We start from the raw sequence: 19,449 nt of genomic DNA on the forward strand, positions 1-19,449 counted from the left end.
CGCGTATCTATCCAGAAATCGGTACTTGTAAGTGCCAAAAGATCTAAAAGAATGTTTATAGCAGCTTTATTTATACTAGCACCATACTGGAAGCAAACCCAATGCCCATCAGCAGGAGGATGGGTAAATACATTGTGATACATTCATATACGATGGAATATTACACAGCAATGAGTGTGAACTAGAGTTGCGTGCAGCAATTAGGAATCTCACAAACAAAATGTTGAGCAAAAGAAGCCAGGGTACACACTTTGCTGTTACATTTATAGAAAGTTCAAGAATGGGCAAAATGAAGCTACAGTCATAGAAATCGGAAGAGTGGTTACCTTTGGGGAAGTACTTGCTGAGAGCACTGGTATACTGGTAAATGTTTAGCAGTCAGCTCTAGAAAGAAAAGCCTGATTTTACAGCATTTGCCAGGTCCCATGGTATAAATACTCCCACCATGGTGGATTTCAAGTTACCAGTGTGATATCACTGAGCACAGGTTACGTCTACAGTCTGCCTGGCAAGCTGGTGTGAGCCAGCCTAGCACACCACTGGGGGGGTGCATGAAGGGACAATCTGGTGTGCTGAAAATGTTCTGTATCTTGGTCTGGATAGTGCTTACACAGGTAGAGTCTTAAGTGTTGTTCTTTATTATATGTATATTATACCCCAATAAAAATTAAAATGTAAAAATGTCTGAGAACTAGAAAGACGAAAGCAGTTATATCTACATCCCAGAGGAAGGTCCAAAGAGGCACCAGAGATTCAAAGACCAAAAGGCAGCACTCGGAGCTTCTTGCCTCACCTTCCCCACCCCGTCCCAGTAGATAGGAGAAAAAAGATACCATTAGTAAACAGAGCACAAATGGAAAAGAGATGTTGACTTTTTTAGCTGGGCCACAATTTTTCAACTTGAGACTCAATTCCGTCTTATCACCAATGGTTGATACGGCACACAAAAGAGAGTGTTGCTTCTGAAAAGCCCACATTCACTGCTTTAACTAACTATGGCCTTGTCTGTCACTTAGCAATGAAGATTATTCCACTGGGTGGCTCCAGAAGAAGGTTTTAAGCACAGTACCACCTGAACACAATGATCAGACATGAAAATACACCAGCACAAACAGTGTTACTTTTATTTTAAGTAAAAATCACATTCATATAATTTTCCTTGGGTCGCTCAAATCTTAAATATGTTCAGTATGTCTGGAATATATCAGTGATCTAGCTAAATGAGACGTTTTAATAAGACAGCTGCTCCTAACATGTACAGCACTCATATATTTAAAGTTACAAAACCAAAGCAAAATTTTAAAGGGGGTTGATGGGTGATACCTCGACACATCCACAGATTCATTTGTTCCCAATCTGGCAGTACAGGACCATAGAAAATACCAGACCAAGTATCTAGAAAATAGAATAACAAGATTAACATGGAACTTAAAATGATGGCAACATTATAAATAGAAAGAACATTACATGTGAAAAGATCCTGACTACTGACAGTTCTAATCTTATTTTATCTAAGTTATCTCTCTTCTTGGGAAATTGGAGCCTCCAGTGGGACAAAAGAGCATTGAGAAAGCTTTCTGAGTATTGTTGTGTTTCAATCAGGGTTTTTAGATGGCCGATCTGCTTCTAACTGGCCCAATTTGATGGTGCAGAACTGGCTACCACCAGAGCACCCTACCTTTCTGGAAAACACACACTGGATCTACACTGTGGGGCATCTACACTGGAGCTCTGGAGAAGTCAAGCCTCTGGGGGCTAAATACACCTACTGCTTCCATGAAAGGGTTATATGATCATCTGGTTTAGATCATCTGCAGAAAATCAAGGAGTCTAGAATTTCTCTTGCCATATTTTTAGGCATCGCCAAGAGGAATGAAGAAAGTAACTTTTTTTTTTTCTTAAAAAGCTTCTAAATCTGTGGGGAATAGCTTAATTCAGGAATTTCCTTTGAAGTGAAAAAGTACAGCTGAAAATCTGGGGCATAATTTCCATCTCATTAAATGGCTCTCCCAAGGAATGAGGGACCCCAAAACTTGCCCTAATTGGCCCTGCAGTTAGTGCTTTGCATGCTGTGGCTTTGATGTAGAAATGATGGAAAGATCGAAAGTTTCCTCCCCACCAGAAGCAGGAGGATCATGAGGTGCCATTTATGCTTAGTCATCTCCAATGTTCCTACTGTACTGAGGCATCCTGCTTACTAAATCTTTCCTGGAAACGAATCTCAGATGAGAACTGATGGCCAATACCTTCTTAAAAACAAAGCAGTAGACACCAATTCTCTGCAAAAAAAAAATATATGATTTTCTTCCAGAATGTTCCAAAAGTCATTCTTTTAGAATGACCCGGAAAAGCACTGAAATTCAGTCTTTCTGCCTTTGTCCCAAGCTTGAAGTCTGGGAGACAAGTACCAGGACAGAGTAAAGAAAGTGGTCAAAATACTGGGATAACACAAATCTCTATTGTCATTCACTGTCACATCCTTGAAATGGAAGCCCACCATTCATCGGCAGACAAGATACTTAATGTCACACTTTCTTGCTTTGGAAAAGATAATTTATCGTTGCTCATAAAAATGGAAATAATTAAAAGGGATTCGTCATATGGTAATGCATGCTGAGACTCAGGATAAACTTGCTAAGTAGTGTGCGTGAATTCCCACATTGTGAAGCAGTCTAAAAAAAATGTTACACAGTTTTCCTTTCCCTCTTTTAACTGCTCTGTTCCTGGGACCTCCTGCCAAGCTAACTTGTATCCTACAAAGTGGTGACTATCATTATCAACCACTTCTTCTTTTTTTTTTTTCTAATTAAAATGAGAGTGAAAGCACTGCTTATGTTTTATGCTTGTAATTTGCTGTGGTCAAATAAGGAGAGACATGATAACCTGGTCATTTAATTCTGAACAAGGAGAATTCTGATGCCTATAGATAAAATTTTCTTACAAAATAAAGCATCCTGCATAGACCCCTAGCATCTTATCTGAGGAAAATTCCTCAGGTATGTGGTCTTAACAGAGCCTTGAAAATAACCATCGGCCGCAGTCTGCTACAGGCTGTGACTAAACAGATTAACACCAAAAGTCTAAATGCCAGTGGGTAGTTTTTTCATGTGAGATTTTTCTATGGAAAGAGTTTGAATGTAATTTCTTCTGCAAGAAGATATTTGTTTCTTTTTCCTTCTTAAAAAGAGGTATTACGTGGGGGCCTGTGCAAGTCCCAACCTGTCTGTGGTTTGGGCTTGCTATCTCCCTCATAAAGCAAAGTAAGAGGGTTTGTCTTCTGGGAAGACAAAGTCGTATTCTCCTCTGAAGAAGCTTGCCATGTAGTTGGCTTTGGCATCTTCTGGGAATTGGGAGGCAGGGATTGAGGCCTCATGAGTCTGGGTTTTCAGCTCAGGTAGAGAGAGAATACAGTGCTTGTAACCTCCAGGACTCATTGCTGTTAACCCAGTCTGGACTTCATGCTAGTCACACAAGTGGATTCCTTAACAATAAAATAGTAATAATACAGTTTTTTAAAAAAAGCTATTAGAGTGATTTTTCTATCTATGTATTTTTGTCTTTTCTTGAATTCGAATTTGGGAAACAGAATGGAGATAGGCCTGTTAGGCAAGTAGTATTAACACCTGTAAGACAGACTAATGTACATTTTTTGGATACAGTTTTATAGACTAGATATTTTCAAAGCTCCTTTTTGAATAAAGAGAGAGGGAATATAAAAATGAATTTTTTTTTCTCTTGAAATGCTAGAGGGAGGGCAGATTTTAGATTGAGGGAATGAACAACAAAAAATGTCAAGCAGTTCTTTGAACTAACTATTTGCCATATCTACATATAGTCTAAAAATCACACTTAATTTAACTGGCATTAACTCATAAAATGGTTATAATTTATGATATTACTATATAAATTCAATACCTATAAGTTACTCCATGGAAATTTTTTGTTAAGGTCTTTCCCTATACATGTCTTTAGAACAACCAGTAAAATATCTAAATATGCAACAAATACATGGAATATACCAATTTCATAAAATGTTATTCCTCTTGTAATCTCATTTTCCATTAGATGTATTTAGATTCTTGGCAATGTCTTTGGCTAAGATATGAGAGACATCAATCTTCCCAGTTGATTATGTCCTTATTTTCTCTGGCTTTGCTTTTGAGAAGATTCTTAAAAGCATCAGTGGGTTGTAGCCAGTCATAGTCAATTGTCTGAATTCGAGTCTAACATGGATTTGACACTTAATAATATTGACACTTACATTGAAAAGCCTGTAATTGAAAGCTTTACATTTAAAGCCTGATCTTTCAAACATTCATTTGAAGTCTAGTCACCAACATATATTTGTGTGTGTTTTATGCTTATAAATGTATGAGTGCATATGTGTGTGATTCCTAACTCACCTCTACAACCAATAAGGAAAACAGAGAAACAAAGGACATTTTACAAAAGGCAGAATCAAGAAAAATAGACCTAGTATATGGCACCATTTGACTTCCACCATATATCAGACAAAAAGAAAGACAGCCATATCTACCAACAGAGAATGTGTCATATTTGGACTACGAGGAAGCAATACTCAACAGCCCAACTTACTGCTTATAGTACCTACCCTTTCCCTAATGGTTGGTGGGAAACTCTACCACTAACCAAAAGACCACTTAGAACACTAAATTGCTTCATTCCCAGCTAAAATTCCTCTCTGTTGGAGGAGTGGTTGGGTGGCTCAGTCAGTTAAGCTTCCAACTTTGGCTCAGGTCATGATCTCACGGCTCCTGGGTTCAAGCCCAGCATCAGGCTCTGTGCTGACAGCTCAGGTCATGATCTCGAGGTGCATGGGTTCAAGCCCCGTGTCGGGCTCTGTGCTGACAGCTCAGAGTCTGGACCGTGTTTCTGATTCTGTGTCTCCCTCTCTCTCTGACCCTCCCCCACTCATTCTCTCTCTTTCCTTCTCTCTTTCTCTCTCAAAATTAAATAAACATGAAAAAAAAAAATCAAAATTCCTCTCTGTTGGTAAAGTGGCACAAGTAAGAGGTAGAAAGTTACCAGAAATCCCAAGGAGGACATTGTACTACGTTCCATGACACTGAAGCATAAGTCACTCCTCTGACCTAACCAGCCCTCAGAGGCAGTAACCAGGAAAACACATCACATATTAGAATTCTTGCCAATGTCCTGATAGGGAATCAAGAGTGAATTGACTCATTTGATATCTAAATTAACCAAAATCTGGAATTATTCAAAAAATGCTTCTCTGAAATAGTTTTATTTCATCTTTTTAGCAAAGAATTTTAGGCCATATAGAAAGCATCCTTGGATTCTTTAAAAAGTCATGCCAAGAAAGTCCATCAAGATAAAAATCCTACACAGGATTTTTTTTCAACATCAGTAATCACATTGTTGAGAGTAAATATATAAACCTTAAATTTCCTTTAAAACTTCTTCAAGTGAGTCCATAGTCCTTAAGGCAACTGTCTCTAGTTTTTAAAAATTGTTAGATTTCTCTTGTTAGTCCTTATCTAGGACTAAGAACTGGGTGGAAATTAATTCAATTTTTGTTTCCCCGTAGAGAGATCATTCATAAATAACGGTCTCAGCCCTGCTCGATTGATAAGATTATAATCCTCTCCCCAGACCAAAGACTGCTAGAAAAAGATGCTAGACCTTGGGCGTTGCTACCCAATGTTTTTCTCAAGAACCTGGTCTACATTTGGCTCACTAAAAATATTTGTTGGAAGAATTAATGAATAAACAAGGGAATGAATGAAGAATCAACATTGCAAGATAATACTATACCTCAATTACTGCCAGTCCAAACGCAATTCCAATTACTATGAGAATATGTTTTGCAACTACGTCTTTTATCAAAGAAATGCATGGCTGTTAAAAAACAAAACATAAGAAGTTACCTTGAATCAAAACTTGGACCTTACTTTAAGATATTTGCTCATTGGGTTGACTTTTTACATTACTACTGAGGAACACACTCAACCAAGAGGAATTGGATTATATCACTCTGCCCCTCCACACTCCTCAAAAGATTGTTAACTGTGGTTTGTTCATACATTAGAAAGCACCAAGAAGTAAACTTTTGCTTCAACTGTCTCGTTGCTAAATCTAGGGATCTTTAGGCATAAATAATAATTTTATCCTAACTTCCAATTTTTCATTTTAGAGTTATTATCACTTTGACTGTGTATTTTTTAGGCTTGTAATCTGTAGCAAAGAGTTCCCTAGTTGGGGTTTCAGCTAACAAATTTTCATTTTTAGAACAAGGTTTTTTAAAAAAATCCCTTAATAATATATATCAGGGTTATTTTCACCTTAAAAAGGAAAAAAAAATATTATGTCCACTATTTTGTCCTTACTTTAGATAAAAAAGAGAATTTAGAAAGCTGCTTATCTGCCACATTTATTGAATTTATTCAAGCTAGCATGCAATTTCAAGCTTATAACATTTCAGACCAAACCTAAAAATTCCAACAATTTTAAATTATATGGCTAATTTTCAAAATGGAAAAATACTACATAATGTAATAGTGGTATTATCCATATTGCCAGAAAATATATCACTATCCCTATGATAGTTATATATGCACAAAGGGCTAACAAAACATTGCTCTGGTTAATAAAATAAGAGTTCTCCGTACAAATGAGTAAAACATTCTTTTCCCTCTCATTCTTGAATGTAATTGGTTTCTCCATTCACATCTGATCCAAAGTGGTAAACATTAAGGTAAATTATTATGTCTTTTAGGGTTAACTATGAGATTAATGATCTTATCTACTGAGTCACATTTATTATATTTGAGGAGCTTTCTCCCTCTTTCCCTTCCAGATAACCAGGTTATCTTGGCAAAAGGGAGAGGACAAAAAAAAAAAAAAAGAAGAAATGTGAATTATGGCCATTCCAGATTTCTTACTTTTCCAGACTTCTTGCAAACTACAGAAGTTGCAAGTACAGATGGAAGTATTTTATGAATTTATGACCCTCCTTTTGGGAAACTAGTGCAGCTATCAGCCTATCTTCAGCTGAATTATGTGTGAATTTGAAGGGAATGTCAATTACTTTTTAGGATAATGCTAGAGCTTTGCAAAATCTATCCTGAGGAAAAACATCTTTGAGTTGAATCTTAAACAGATAACAACTGCAACTGAATTTACTAAGTTCCTCATTATCCGAAGTAGAAACTGCACTCATTTACACCATATTTATTTCCCCTCTTCCTTGCAGATACTAAATTAGGAGTATAAAAAGTAAAAATAAAACTGTTTAGTGATACCACTTGGCCAATTAAAAAAAACATGGTAGCTCTGTAGTCTGGTAGATAACTTCTCCACATGAATTATCTTAAATATTGGTAATAGCAATTTTCCTTTAGAAAAGAGTCTCCTTATTTTGATTGGATTAGTAAAAAGGGATGTGATAGCAGGAGAGAAATTTCCCCTGAGATGCTTTCTATTTCCTAATATGTAACTAACCTTAGTAGCCATTACTAAGCCAATGGCAAAATCAAACTAATCTTCAGGTATTACAGAAATTAATTCATTGGATTATAATAGCTTTAACATATCCCTCTGCCAACTAGATTATGATCTCCCAGAGGGTCCAGAAGTATGTGCGATTTTAGCAAGGGTCTGTCTGAGACATAGTGGGCACTGAAGAATAACAGCAAATACATTAAACATTAATATTAATTATCATTTTTGTATGCATTCCTCCCAGGCAGAAGGAACAATTTATGTAAAGCCCTCTGGTAAGAGACAGATATCATATCCTCTAGGATACCTTGAACCCTGAAGACTGAGTTAGACAGAGTTCCATAATACCTCATGCCTGCCCCTATCTAAGAATTACCAATAATTCATTTGATTGAAGTTGCCTAATTATCTCTCTCTTTTCACTATTTGAACATCAGTTCCATGAGTGCAGACATTGTGCCTGTCAAGAATGGATTTCCAGTGGCCAATAAAAGGTCTGGAGAATCGGAGGGAGTCAATATTAATTGACAAATTAAGCAATGATAAGAAATATGACATCCATATATTGATGTTTACAAGTGACACAAATGTGACATTTACAGCACATAAAAGATAAACCCAGCTTTTTCAATATACTTTCAATGTCAGGCAACTTCTCAACGGGAGCAAAAATTAGGCAGATTTTTTGATAACATTTAGTATCCAGAGCCCAACCCCAAAAGGGCAGGTCTACGCAATTACTTGAGAAAAGGAACATTTCATAAGAAAAAGAGGTCTTTATTTGATAACTAAAGTAAAAATATAGATTTCCAGGATTTATGTTAAAATAGGAAAAAAAAAAGAGAAGAATAATGATTAAGGTCACCAAAGAAAGGACACGATAAACTTTCATCAGTTAGCTTGTACTTTCATTCTCCTTGCAGTGGGATGTTTCTTTGATCTATTAAAGTTGACTTCAAATGATATCAGACTCAGAAAAAAATGAACTAATTTCACTTTTTTTATATCTGCTTTTATCTTTAAATAGGATTTATTTTTTATTTGGGAAATTCCTGGGACTTTTATATCATGATTCCTATTGTAATTGCTGCAATTTAATTTTTCTATAGAGACTTTCATTGTGAAAAAAAATTAATGGAACCACTTACTGTATCAAATTTGATTTGTCCTCACCTGTTTGTAAACATATTTGCCATCATACAATGTACAAGAAGAATCTGATGGACTTGGACATGCACATGACTTGGAATTCTGTTGAAAATTATTTCCCCAGTCAGCAGGTCCATTGACCAAACCACAGCATTTAAACTGTTGGATAAAAAATAGATATAAAAAGCTATCGTTAAAGAAGATAAAAATGTTGCCAATACACTGAATCATATTCCTCTAAAACTATTATTAAGATGTTTCTTATACTAAAATATCATCTAAATCACCTCACCAACTTCTCTGAATGTAGAAGCAAAAATACAGGAATCTTCCATTTTGACTTTAATATTAATGAACGAAAAATAGGGTTGCAGATGCATAAGTCTCAGGAAGTTGGAGAAAAGATGAAAAACCCACCTAGTTTTAAATGACAAAAGAGAGGGGCAGAATCAAATCTATGTATCCTAGATTTTGGGAAAGAAGCTTCCAAAGAGTTCATGAGAGAGTCAAGGTCTCTTTAAAGAACTTTTACCCAAAAGAGATGAGAGGTTTTTAAAAAATTATATTTCCATCTTTGATCTTTGATCATTTTTGGAGGAGAGGAGGAAAAGAGTGAGAGGCTTCACAAAGGAAAAAGTGGCTTAGCAGGCTTCCCATAAGTCTGAATTTAACATGGACATCTGCAAAATGGGGGAGGGGTGCAAATGAAGGATGAAACTCTTAGGATAATGTCAAGGAAGTTTAAGGCTCGGAATATACTGAAACACTTAGAGAATTTGTGGTCGTGTTTTGGGAAGAAAAACAAGGAAACCAAAAGCCCAATGACTCAGGGTATATGGCACATCATATTATTAGATGAAAGAGAAAAATAACTGTCCCTCATCTTGTCCTATTTGCTCTTCATGAAGAGCATGTCCTTTTCATGTTCTATTCTTCATGTCCTATTCAACTCTTCATGAAGAAAGGTAGAAAAAAAAATTGCTGAAGAAAACAGAACAAAGAGTACATTGTTTTCTAGGCTCAGATGCACTGTAATGTCAGGATATTGAGAAAACCTTCACTTCTTCACTGGGTGACCCACATTACTTAACCTCTCCGTGCTACAGTTTTTTCATCTGTAAAAATGCAGATAATAGTAGTTGTTCCCAATAGTATGTAAGTTGTAGATTTATTGTAAAGATAAAAATAGGAAAATTGCTGTGAAGATTTGAAGTGCTTAACCCAGTGCCTGACTTGTAGGAAGTACTCAGTATATGTTAGGTATTATTGTTGTTGTTTCTATTTTGCAGTGGTTGTTGTTTCCATGATGCTCTCACATGAACATGATCTGTTCAACACTGATATCAATAATTTAGATAAATATTTGGAAAGTACCTTTTCAACTCTGTAGTTGATGTACAGCTGAGAGTGATGGTTAACACATTGAAGACTGGAATCAAGTTCCAAAGTTAGTTCAAACAATGGACTCAAACCAACAAGTTCAACAGAGGCAGGTATAAAGCCTTGGACTTTGGCTCAAAGACTTAATTGCACAAATATATGACTCATCAGCCATCCATAATGCAAAAAGCTAAAGATTTCAGCTGGTCCCAAGGTCAATCCATATTAGCAAAGAGGGCAACGTTGAAATAGCCTCCTTTCTTGTCTTCCTATCATGTCCACGATAGACATGATTAATTGCGTGTGCTTTCTGATTAAATAATCTAGAATAATATTATTTATATAGAGACCTAGATCAAAAAAGAGAAAGTCCCATTGTATGCACTCACAAATCAGTCCATATTTTGAATACAATATACCTCAGGATTCCTCAGGGAAGCCTAGAAACAGAAGACAGGGTAGGAGGTAGAAAGGCTAAACTTGGTATGATATCTGGTCACCAGATCAGTTGTGAGCCAAGTTGAAGAAAAAGTTGGTCAAAACTTGTTGAAAGTGTTATAAAAGCTGAATGAACAAGGCACTGTGCATGGAATAATACAACAACCTCTAGACAAATAGTCATCACCAAGAATCCGAGAGGGGCACATTCCATTAGTATGTTAGCAGAGAGTTCATGTGAGAATTCTCTGAAATTCAAAGAGAAAACCACTTAGTGTCTACAATTTTTGTCCATGTGTGGTGGGGCCCCAGGTCATCCAGCCAGAGTTTGGTGTAGGACTCTTTATCCTAATCCTATCCGTTACTGAAAGGGAAAAACCCTGGTGGAAGAAAGAAAGAAGAAATAAAGAAAGAAAGAAAGAAAGAAAGAAAGAAAGAAAGAAAGAAGAAAGAAAGGAAGGAAGGAAGAAAGAGAAAAAGAAAGAAAGAAAGAAAGAAAGAAAGAAAGAAAGAAAGAGACTCAAAATGGACATTAAGAAAGAACTATAGTACTGTGAAACAGGAAGCTTCAGGCATAGGATTAGTGTACAAGAACAGAAGTAATTCAGAAGCGTGCTACAACACACAGAACATTTAGAATCCCACGGTTGGCACTGAGATCTTGGATATCAGAAACAATGTGCAGCAAAGATGATTCAGGACCCAATCCAGAGATCCAGTGGATACCTACAGTACATTTTGTCTTAGGACAACAACCTGGGAGGATCAAGGATGCTCAGTCCCACCCAGGGAAAGAATTGGGTTGCTTAAATCATTCCTGCTTTAAACCTGGATTGGTCTGGGCTCTAGAGTAGGATGCTAGAGGGGAGGGGATCAAGAAATGCAGCTATGGGGAAGCCGGGAAAAGCACAACACAGAGGAAGTGAAGCAGGGACTGACTCCTATCACGTTTCAGCTCTTGGAAATGATGCTTTCAGCAAAATTTTTACAAGCTGGAGTCTATTCAAACAGGAACTGGGGAATGCTCTGGAATAAAAAGTCATCTGATAAATAGTTCAAGAAACCAAGGATGTTTCAACTTGAAAAGCAAAGCTTTTTACAAGTCATACAACAGCCATTGTCAAAGAAGTAGCAATGTGCTAAAGCATCAGTAGATTTTCTTTTCCCTCTAAAACTCCAGAAGGAAGAACTAGATGATGTAAATCCTAGGGAAGCAGATTTTGTTTCAAATTAAGAAAAAACATGCTAATCATCAGACATGGACATAAATGGGATGGGATTGCAAAAATCGGGGCACTTTCAATTCTTCAATTTTTTAAAAAAATTTTTTTAACATTTATTCATTTTTGAGAGTGAGAGAGACAGAGCATGAGCAGGGGAGGGGCAGAGAGAGGGGGAGACACAGAATCAGAAGCAGGCTCCAGGCTCCGAGCTGTCAGCACAGAGCCTGACGTGGGGCTCGAACTCACAGACTGTGAGATCATGACTGGACGCTCAACTGACTGAGCCACCCAGGCACCCCAACAATTCTTCAATATTTAATGAGAGACTGGATGAACATAAATATAAAATACTCCAATCAATAGATCATGTTAAATGAATCATGTCAAGTCATGTCAGGTCAAATGCCTTAAATGTCCAGCTCTCCTCTAAGATTCTGAGAATTTCTATATGTGAAATGAAACTTCCATGTAGCTAATATGACTTGAACTCCGAACAAAGAAGGTGTGATTAGGAGTTTCACAAAGCAATTTTTTAGACACACCTTAAAGCATGTGTCATATTTGAAAAGAAAGAGAAAAGGAGTAAGTAATTTCTAAGATAAGGTAGGGAATGATACCAAGTCAGGAAGGCAGAATTATGTAAGGGAGCCTGAATAGACAAACCTGACTGGACTAGGGTGGTTTTGTGTTATTTTGTTTGATGGGGTAGTGCCTACTAACGTTAAAATATTAAGTAAGAGCCAGAGAATGTAACACCTTCAACATCTGCCCAAGTTTTGACGATACCCTAATGACAGAGAAGCAGTTTCAATAACTAAATAAGGGAGGGGTTGATATGCCAGTTTAAAAAATTAACTAGTCAGACAGCTGAGTTCAAATTCCAATCCCATTACTTGTTAGCTGTCAGACCTCTCTAAGCCCTAACCTACTTATCTGTAAAATAGGGATAATAAAGATAATATTATCCATCTCAAAGAGTTGTCTTAAGAATGAAATGAGCTACCAAAGGTAAAGTCTAGTAACACTAAATAGCAATAAATGATAGGTACAATTATTTTTATGACAGAGGGGCAGATATGAAGGCAGAGAGAGAGAGAGAGAGAGAGAGAGAGAGAGAGAGACTCTCAAAATGCTCCAAACACACTACCCTACTAAATGGTAAATACGAAAACAACTATTGATTTGGCTCAACTGAGGCTTAATTGATCATAAAGATTTCTTAATCTCTGTCCTTCTAAACTGCTTCAAAACCTCATAAGCTGGAAACAGAGTTAGAAATATTCTTGGATTTTTACTATTGCAGAGTGACAGAATAATCAGTCGAAATCTGCAAAGTGGAGACATGTTTTAACGTTAAATAATATCTTTAAAAATTAGGTAAACACGAAACCTATGGCAAACTACCCAGATGACCTACAAATTCAAATTACCTCTTCTTGAAATTCAGCCAGGGCTTTCTGGAATGCTTTGGCATCATTATCTGCTGCTTCCAAAAGCTTTACATTTTCATAGAGAGTCTCATTCAGAATGCGCTCGGACTGAAAATTGAAAAGCATTGTTAAATTATTCATGCCAGAAAGTACTATTTTGATTTTTCAGACTTTTCCAAAATCATCATACGTCATGTGTACGCACCTCAGATTTGAAAGTAGCTCCTAAGATGCCTGCTGCTACTTGCAGAAGCAGGATCAAAAGCAAACCTATGAAAAACTGGAAAAAGAAAGAAATGGAACACATATTATCTCCAGGGCATTCAGTGACATCTTGGGACATTTGAGCATGGCGTTTCTTTCTCCAGTCGGGATCATATTACTGTTGGAATAATAACCGTGTTCTTCATTTATTCTACCCTTTGCCTCAAAAAGCCAATTTGGGGGCCATTAGTGGTCAGAAACATTTGCTTCAGACACCAATCAAGCAGTGTTTAAAACAAAAATGTATGGATAGGATTGTAGACATCAGTGTGATGTTGAGTGGAGGGAAGTTTGAAAACTTAGATACAGTTACTTGTGTATTATCTTTCTCCTCTTTCTTCATCAAACACAAACTCACACAAACTTTAAAGCAAATTTCAGAAGTGACTTCAAAACAAGTTTTCTACCGCTACCAAAATCACCCGGGGTCTTGTTATAAATGTAGACTCCTGAAACCTGTCTCAGGTCTACTGAATCATAACTTTAAAGAATGCGGTCCACAGATTAGGTTTTCTCTTTTTAAAACCAGCTCCTTGAGTAATTAAATTCCCCCAAACTGTAAATGAGACCTATTGATCAAAAAGTAACCACTAGGGATACTATTAAAGTCCTGCTAAAGCTCTGTCTCTACCTTCTCTCTTAATAAACAAACAGTTAACAAATATCTTTTCAGGGACACACACAATACTTATTTTATTGGAAGAACAAGCTTAAATGAGTTCTGTAAACTCTAATGTTAGATTTTATTTAACAAATACATCTTGGTCTTTATCTAATATTTTTCTACATCCATTTATCATTCTATTGTACATGTGAAAAGTAAATGTCTGTGGGTTATCCCAACCCAATCCATCCTCCTTGAAGCTTTCCAAGTAGCAAATCTGATTACTTCAGTCCCTTATAATTTTGTTACCATGGGATATGATTTGGTGCCGTCCACATTCAGACCCATCTCCCGTCATTTACTGAAAGCAGCCTCTGCCTGCCACGCTCCAGCCATACCCAAGGCCTTGTAATTCTCTAAATGTGCCAGCATTGTCCTGCCAGGCTCTCTCCCTGGAAAGCCCATCACACCCTCACCCACACAGCCACCTTATTCCCCTCTGCTCCTAGTTTGAAAATTCTCTCCTCTACTCTTGCCCTCCTCTTCTTGGACCATTCACACTTGTAGCTAATAATTTGCGTGTCAGTCTTCCCTAATGTCTTAATGTCTATGTCTTTTAGCACAGTATCTGGCACACAGCACGTACTCAGTAAGAGTGAATGAATGAATGAATGAATGAATGAATGGATGAATAAATGAAATTTCTCAGGGTACCTCTAATCTAAGCTAAAAATAGTACTCTCCATAATCAAACTCTTTAAACAAAAGTTAAAGTTTCATCAATCTTGGCAAGTTCTTTTGACAGACAACGGGGATGGGAGATAATCTTCCCAAGTGTGAAGACTGAGTATTTTGATTTGTCTGGAGAACTCACCAAAAGAAGCATGCAGCGGCTTTCTTTCACGGCACCACAGCATCCCAGGAAACCCAGAATCATGATGACAGAACCCACAGCAATCAAGATATTCACTGAAACATAGGGGTTAGTGCTAGAATCCCCAGGGCTGAGAATCTGAAAATAAGAAAGGAAATTAATGACAGAAAATCCTTTTCTTTGGTGTTTGTTTTTCAACAAATAGCCATTGAGTACTTAGTATGTGCCTGACCCTATTCTAGAACCTTGAGATACTTCAGTGATCTAAACAAGCAAAAATCCTTGCCCTTGAGGAGCTTACAATCTATTGAGGTGTTACTTATCTGAATAACATTTCCAACTTCCATGTGGTATGGAAGAAATATAATAGGCTTTTAAAATACCAATTATTTTTAAAAGCTTAGGACAGGTACTTTCACCCATGATGTGATCTTTGGTTTGCATGTTTTGTGTTTTATATGTAAGAGTAGCATTGTAAAGCATGCATTTTTATGCCAATTTAATTATCTAAATTAGAAAGGCAAATTTCTCAAACTACTGACAAGCGCGACAATATGAATGAATTTCAAAAAACATTGCGGTGAGCTAAATAAGCCATATTCAAAACAGTGACTACCATACAATTCCATTTATATGACATCCAAGAACAGGTAACTCAGAAATCACAGCGGTGCTTGACTTTGAGGGAGGTAGGAAGGAAAGACGGAACTGACAGCAAAGGGATAGGAGTGAACATCTCTAGGTTTATAAAAATGCTTTGCATACTGACTGCAATGGTGATTACACAGGTCTATATATTTGCCAAGACAAACAAAAACATTTAAACTAAGAAAATAGGGTCACCTGGGTGGCATCTGACTCTTGATTTCAGCTCAGGTCATCATCTCATGGTTCATGAGTTTGAGTCCCACTTTGGGCTCCACAGCTGACAGCACAGAGCCTGCTTGGGATGCTCTCTATCCCCCTCTCTTTCTCTCTGCTGTTCGCACACTTGTGCACTCTCTCTTTCTCTCCCTCTCTCTCTCTCTCTCTCAAAATAAATCAATCAACTTTTTTAAAAAGTTTGAAAAAAAACTAAGAAAATAAGTATAGTTCTTGATATTCCATATAATTCTATCTCCTTGTTCCCAGAAAGTATAGTCTGCAGAGTCTTCCAGAAACTCTTTATTTTGCCTGTTAAGTAATGGGATATTGAAGAAAACATCCTAGAGCTCTTTATGTTGGCTTGGGCTACCCATCTTCTGTAATTCAGTTCTTCTCTCCAGCAACACACATACTGTCCCTCATCACCTTCATCATACCCTGCCTCAATCTACCACTTGTCCTGTAGATATATCACAATCAAAAAGTGAAGCCTTGTGCCTGTGTTATACGTGAGTACTCCATGTGGCCCATCTGTCTTGTATGATCTCTATCTACTGGGCTATTTCCAAGTGGAACACTACTTGTTAGACTAACTCAGAGACTCTGCCTCCTAGAATCTGCTGCACAGCATGTAAGTTAGCTCCCTTAACAGGAAATACAAAACAACAACAACAACAACAAAAAACAAAAACAAAAAACTACTGATAATGATGCATACATTTTTAAAGACTTTAAAAATCAACTCATAGCCTAGAGGAAAGCTTCATTCAATGATCAGTGGAAAGTAATGTGTTGAAATTGTAAAAGCAGTAAAACAAAGATTTATATTCTAGTCAGGGTCCTTATATATAACTAAGTTTATTATTTATCCCTGGAATAGTCAACTAACCCTGCTGGGCCCCAGTTTCCCATTTATAAAGGAAATTGGGTCAGCCTCTGTGGTATCTAAGGCCTCTTTGTCTCTAAAAGTCTATGCTTACAGACAATGTTTCAACTTACAGATTTAGAAAGCTTGGTTATGTCCCAAAGACTTTTTTTTTCAGGTTTTTTATTTGTTTGATTTTTGTTTGCTTGCTCATATTGGAGCTAAGAAATCAGTTTTGTTAATAAACATGCATGACATCTGGGTCAAAATAGATAATGACAAGAAAAGGAAAGGAAAGGGAAGGGAAGGGAGGGGAAGAAAAGAAAAAAGAAAGAAAAGAAAAGAAAAGAAAAGAAAAGAAAAGAAAAGAAAAGAAAAGAAAAAAAAAGAAAAGAAAAAAAAAGAAAAGAAAAGAAAAGAAAAAAGAAGGCCAGCATTAGGAAATCCACTCTACCCCCTCACCATCAAATACCCCTTCACTAGAATGTCATGGCTGGTGCAGGCAAAACTTAAGGCTTCTGAGAGGAATAACTCACTGTCTGAGTTATCAGAACTCTGCTTAGATAGGCCAGATATAGAAATAACAGGTCAAATATCTACAAGTGTGATGGATGGTGCAACCAGCATTTATTCAGCAGGTAGTGAAGTACTTCCCTAAGACTGGTCTGGGCAGGGTGACCCCCTGCCAGGTACTACTGGCCAGAAAGCAGTGTGTTGGATGCCTGGAGGTCACTGTTTCAAGTCCAGCTACACAAGTGGCTATTCTTTTTCAGGCAAGAAATGGAAATCTGAGTTCAGCTGTTTGTTCCAGGAGAGGCACAGCAGAGTTTTAAAAGCTGTCTTGGATGAACAGTTTCTGTGTGTATTAGGACAAGAGGAGAATTTCTAATGGCTGAACCTTGATCTTTGGATTATAAGGGATCTCCTGGGACAAGAATGACTGTCCATAGATTTTTTTCCCTGAGGAAAAACAAAGTGTCATTATGAGAGAGACATTTTTAGCACAAAGAGATACGCTAGAGGTTGTGCACAAAGACCTCCCTGACATTCTTCCTTTCTGTGTTTATGCTCATGCTTTTCCTTCTAAAACTGTTGCCTTTGTTTTTCCACTGCTAAATTCGGTTTTTTGCAGTCTTGATTCTTTGTCACTGACTGCAGATAAAGACAAATCAAGCCAGTTTCACAGAAGTCAAGCTGGTTAATGATGTCCTGGCAGATAAGGACTTTTATTCAGGGCGTGAGGCTGACAGAACGCAAGAGTAAAAATGTAACCGAAGATGCTGCCTAGCTCTAGTAATTCATTCGTGTCCCCGGATGTGGAGTCCCACCCTCTCAAGGACAGCAGTTTTTCTCTTAATGCATTCAATGTGTGGAATTTCTTAACAGACTAAACACCAAATTTGTTTACCAGAAGCACTTGGGGGAAAGAAAATGTTCCCACATCAACCAGAAATAAAATAACATAAATAAAATACAGGCTGCACACATATCTTAAAAAGGCCAAAGCACCCTCTCAATAGGTGACTGTTTAATCTCTGTGCTTAATTATGAGTTCCAAAGTCAGACATCCGCTTCTAGATAGCAGAGATTCGGCGCATCTTCAAATACCCTTCTAGCGTTCAAACCCAGAGCCCAAGCCCACCAGGAAGCCACAGTTAACATTTACCAGTATAAAAAAATACATCAAGTCTGGATGGACTAGGGTATTATCAACTAGTTGCTACACCTGTTTCCCACCCAATTTCTTCATCATGGGTAGGCACAGAATGAGGAAGCAGCTGTCACTGTGATTCCCTAGGTTCTCTAAGGGTAGAAAGCAATTTTTAAAAAGAGAAGACAGAGAATGAAGGAAGGGAGGAGGGGAGGGAGGAAAGGAAGGGGCAGAAAAGTCACCCAGTTTAGGAAAGGAATCAGAACAGATGTTAATTTGTTTTCGATCTTTCTTGCAACGAGGCTGTCTCCAAAGGCATTCAGCTTAAGAACAATAATTTAGGAATTTTGTGAGGGTTGGGTGGAGGGAGTGCTCCTGAGAAGAAGGGAGAGAGGAAAATGGGAGCAGGAGAGCCAGGAAACAATGCCAGGTATTATGCCGGGGAAAACCAAGAGAAGGGCCCTACATGCCCTCCCCTTTTCTCCCACACACTCTCTTTCCACCTTCACAAATGTGTGCGTGGTATGGAACAGAAACAGCACACGTGCAGTCGAAAGACTGGAGCCAAAATTGACTCTATGAACTAAGCTTCCTCCAGACCCATGGAGATCTTGGTAAGAGCTTTGCCACAGGGCGTGGAATGGTGCATGGTGAAGGAAAGAGGCTCGTGCTAATCTTATCTAGAGAGCAAGAAGCTGGACACCCCCAGCCAGCTGCTGAGTCACACTAGTGTGACCAGCTTCTTACTGCTATAAGGAGTTACCCTCAATGCCAGTTGATGCAGGAATTGCCAACCATCGTGGTATCTTGTTGCCTTTAAAACACAGATCCAGATTCTTCTTCTCCAAGAGAACTTCTCACCTTCTTTACTTTTGGACCAGCCTCCCACCTTGGGATCAGCCAAATGATTGTCAGTACCTCGTATGGCAAAATTTGTTCTTGATGTGGAGGAATGGTAGTCTGTACCCTCCAGCCACACTTCAGCCTGGCCTATGCAAATAACAAAGGAGGCTGATTTCCATTTTGGCCCCTTCAACCCCCACTTTCACGGCAATCTCCCTATCTTTGGCATAACACCTCTCCCGTCTCCAGAAGGCTTGATCCATGCCTAGCAAAGTGCCAGGCACACAGTGAGTGAGTGAACTTGATTAATTAAACTGAATTTTTAAATGATAAAATCACATACCAGCACAAATGACTACATGAGGCAATCAAGGAATATGCT

The 19,449-nt window shown here is 37.8% G+C and overlaps 1 protein-coding gene across 1 annotated transcript in view; it reads right to left on the reverse strand.

The window, feature by feature from the left end:
• Positions 1-1,098: 1,098 nt before the first annotated feature.
• Positions 1,099-19,449, reverse strand: part of TSPAN8 (tetraspanin 8) — a 121,266-nt gene continuing 102,915 nt past the window's right edge. Inside the window, exons 5-10 of the mRNA XM_047868488.1 lie at positions 14,845-14,982; positions 13,308-13,382; positions 13,103-13,210; positions 8,656-8,790; positions 5,797-5,880; positions 1,099-1,395 (exon numbers count right to left, since the gene is read on the reverse strand). Of these exons, the coding sequence (XP_047724444.1) occupies positions 1,342-1,395; positions 5,797-5,880; positions 8,656-8,790; positions 13,103-13,210; positions 13,308-13,382; positions 14,845-14,982 (594 nt within the window). The 3' untranslated portion in view covers positions 1,099-1,341. The remainder of the gene's footprint in view (positions 1,396-5,796; positions 5,881-8,655; positions 8,791-13,102; positions 13,211-13,307; positions 13,383-14,844; positions 14,983-19,449) is intronic.

This window comes from Prionailurus viverrinus, chromosome B4 (assembly GCF_022837055.1).
Source record: "Prionailurus viverrinus isolate Anna chromosome B4, UM_Priviv_1.0, whole genome shotgun sequence".
NCBI classification, from domain to species: Eukaryota; Metazoa; Chordata; class Mammalia; order Carnivora; family Felidae; genus Prionailurus; species Prionailurus viverrinus.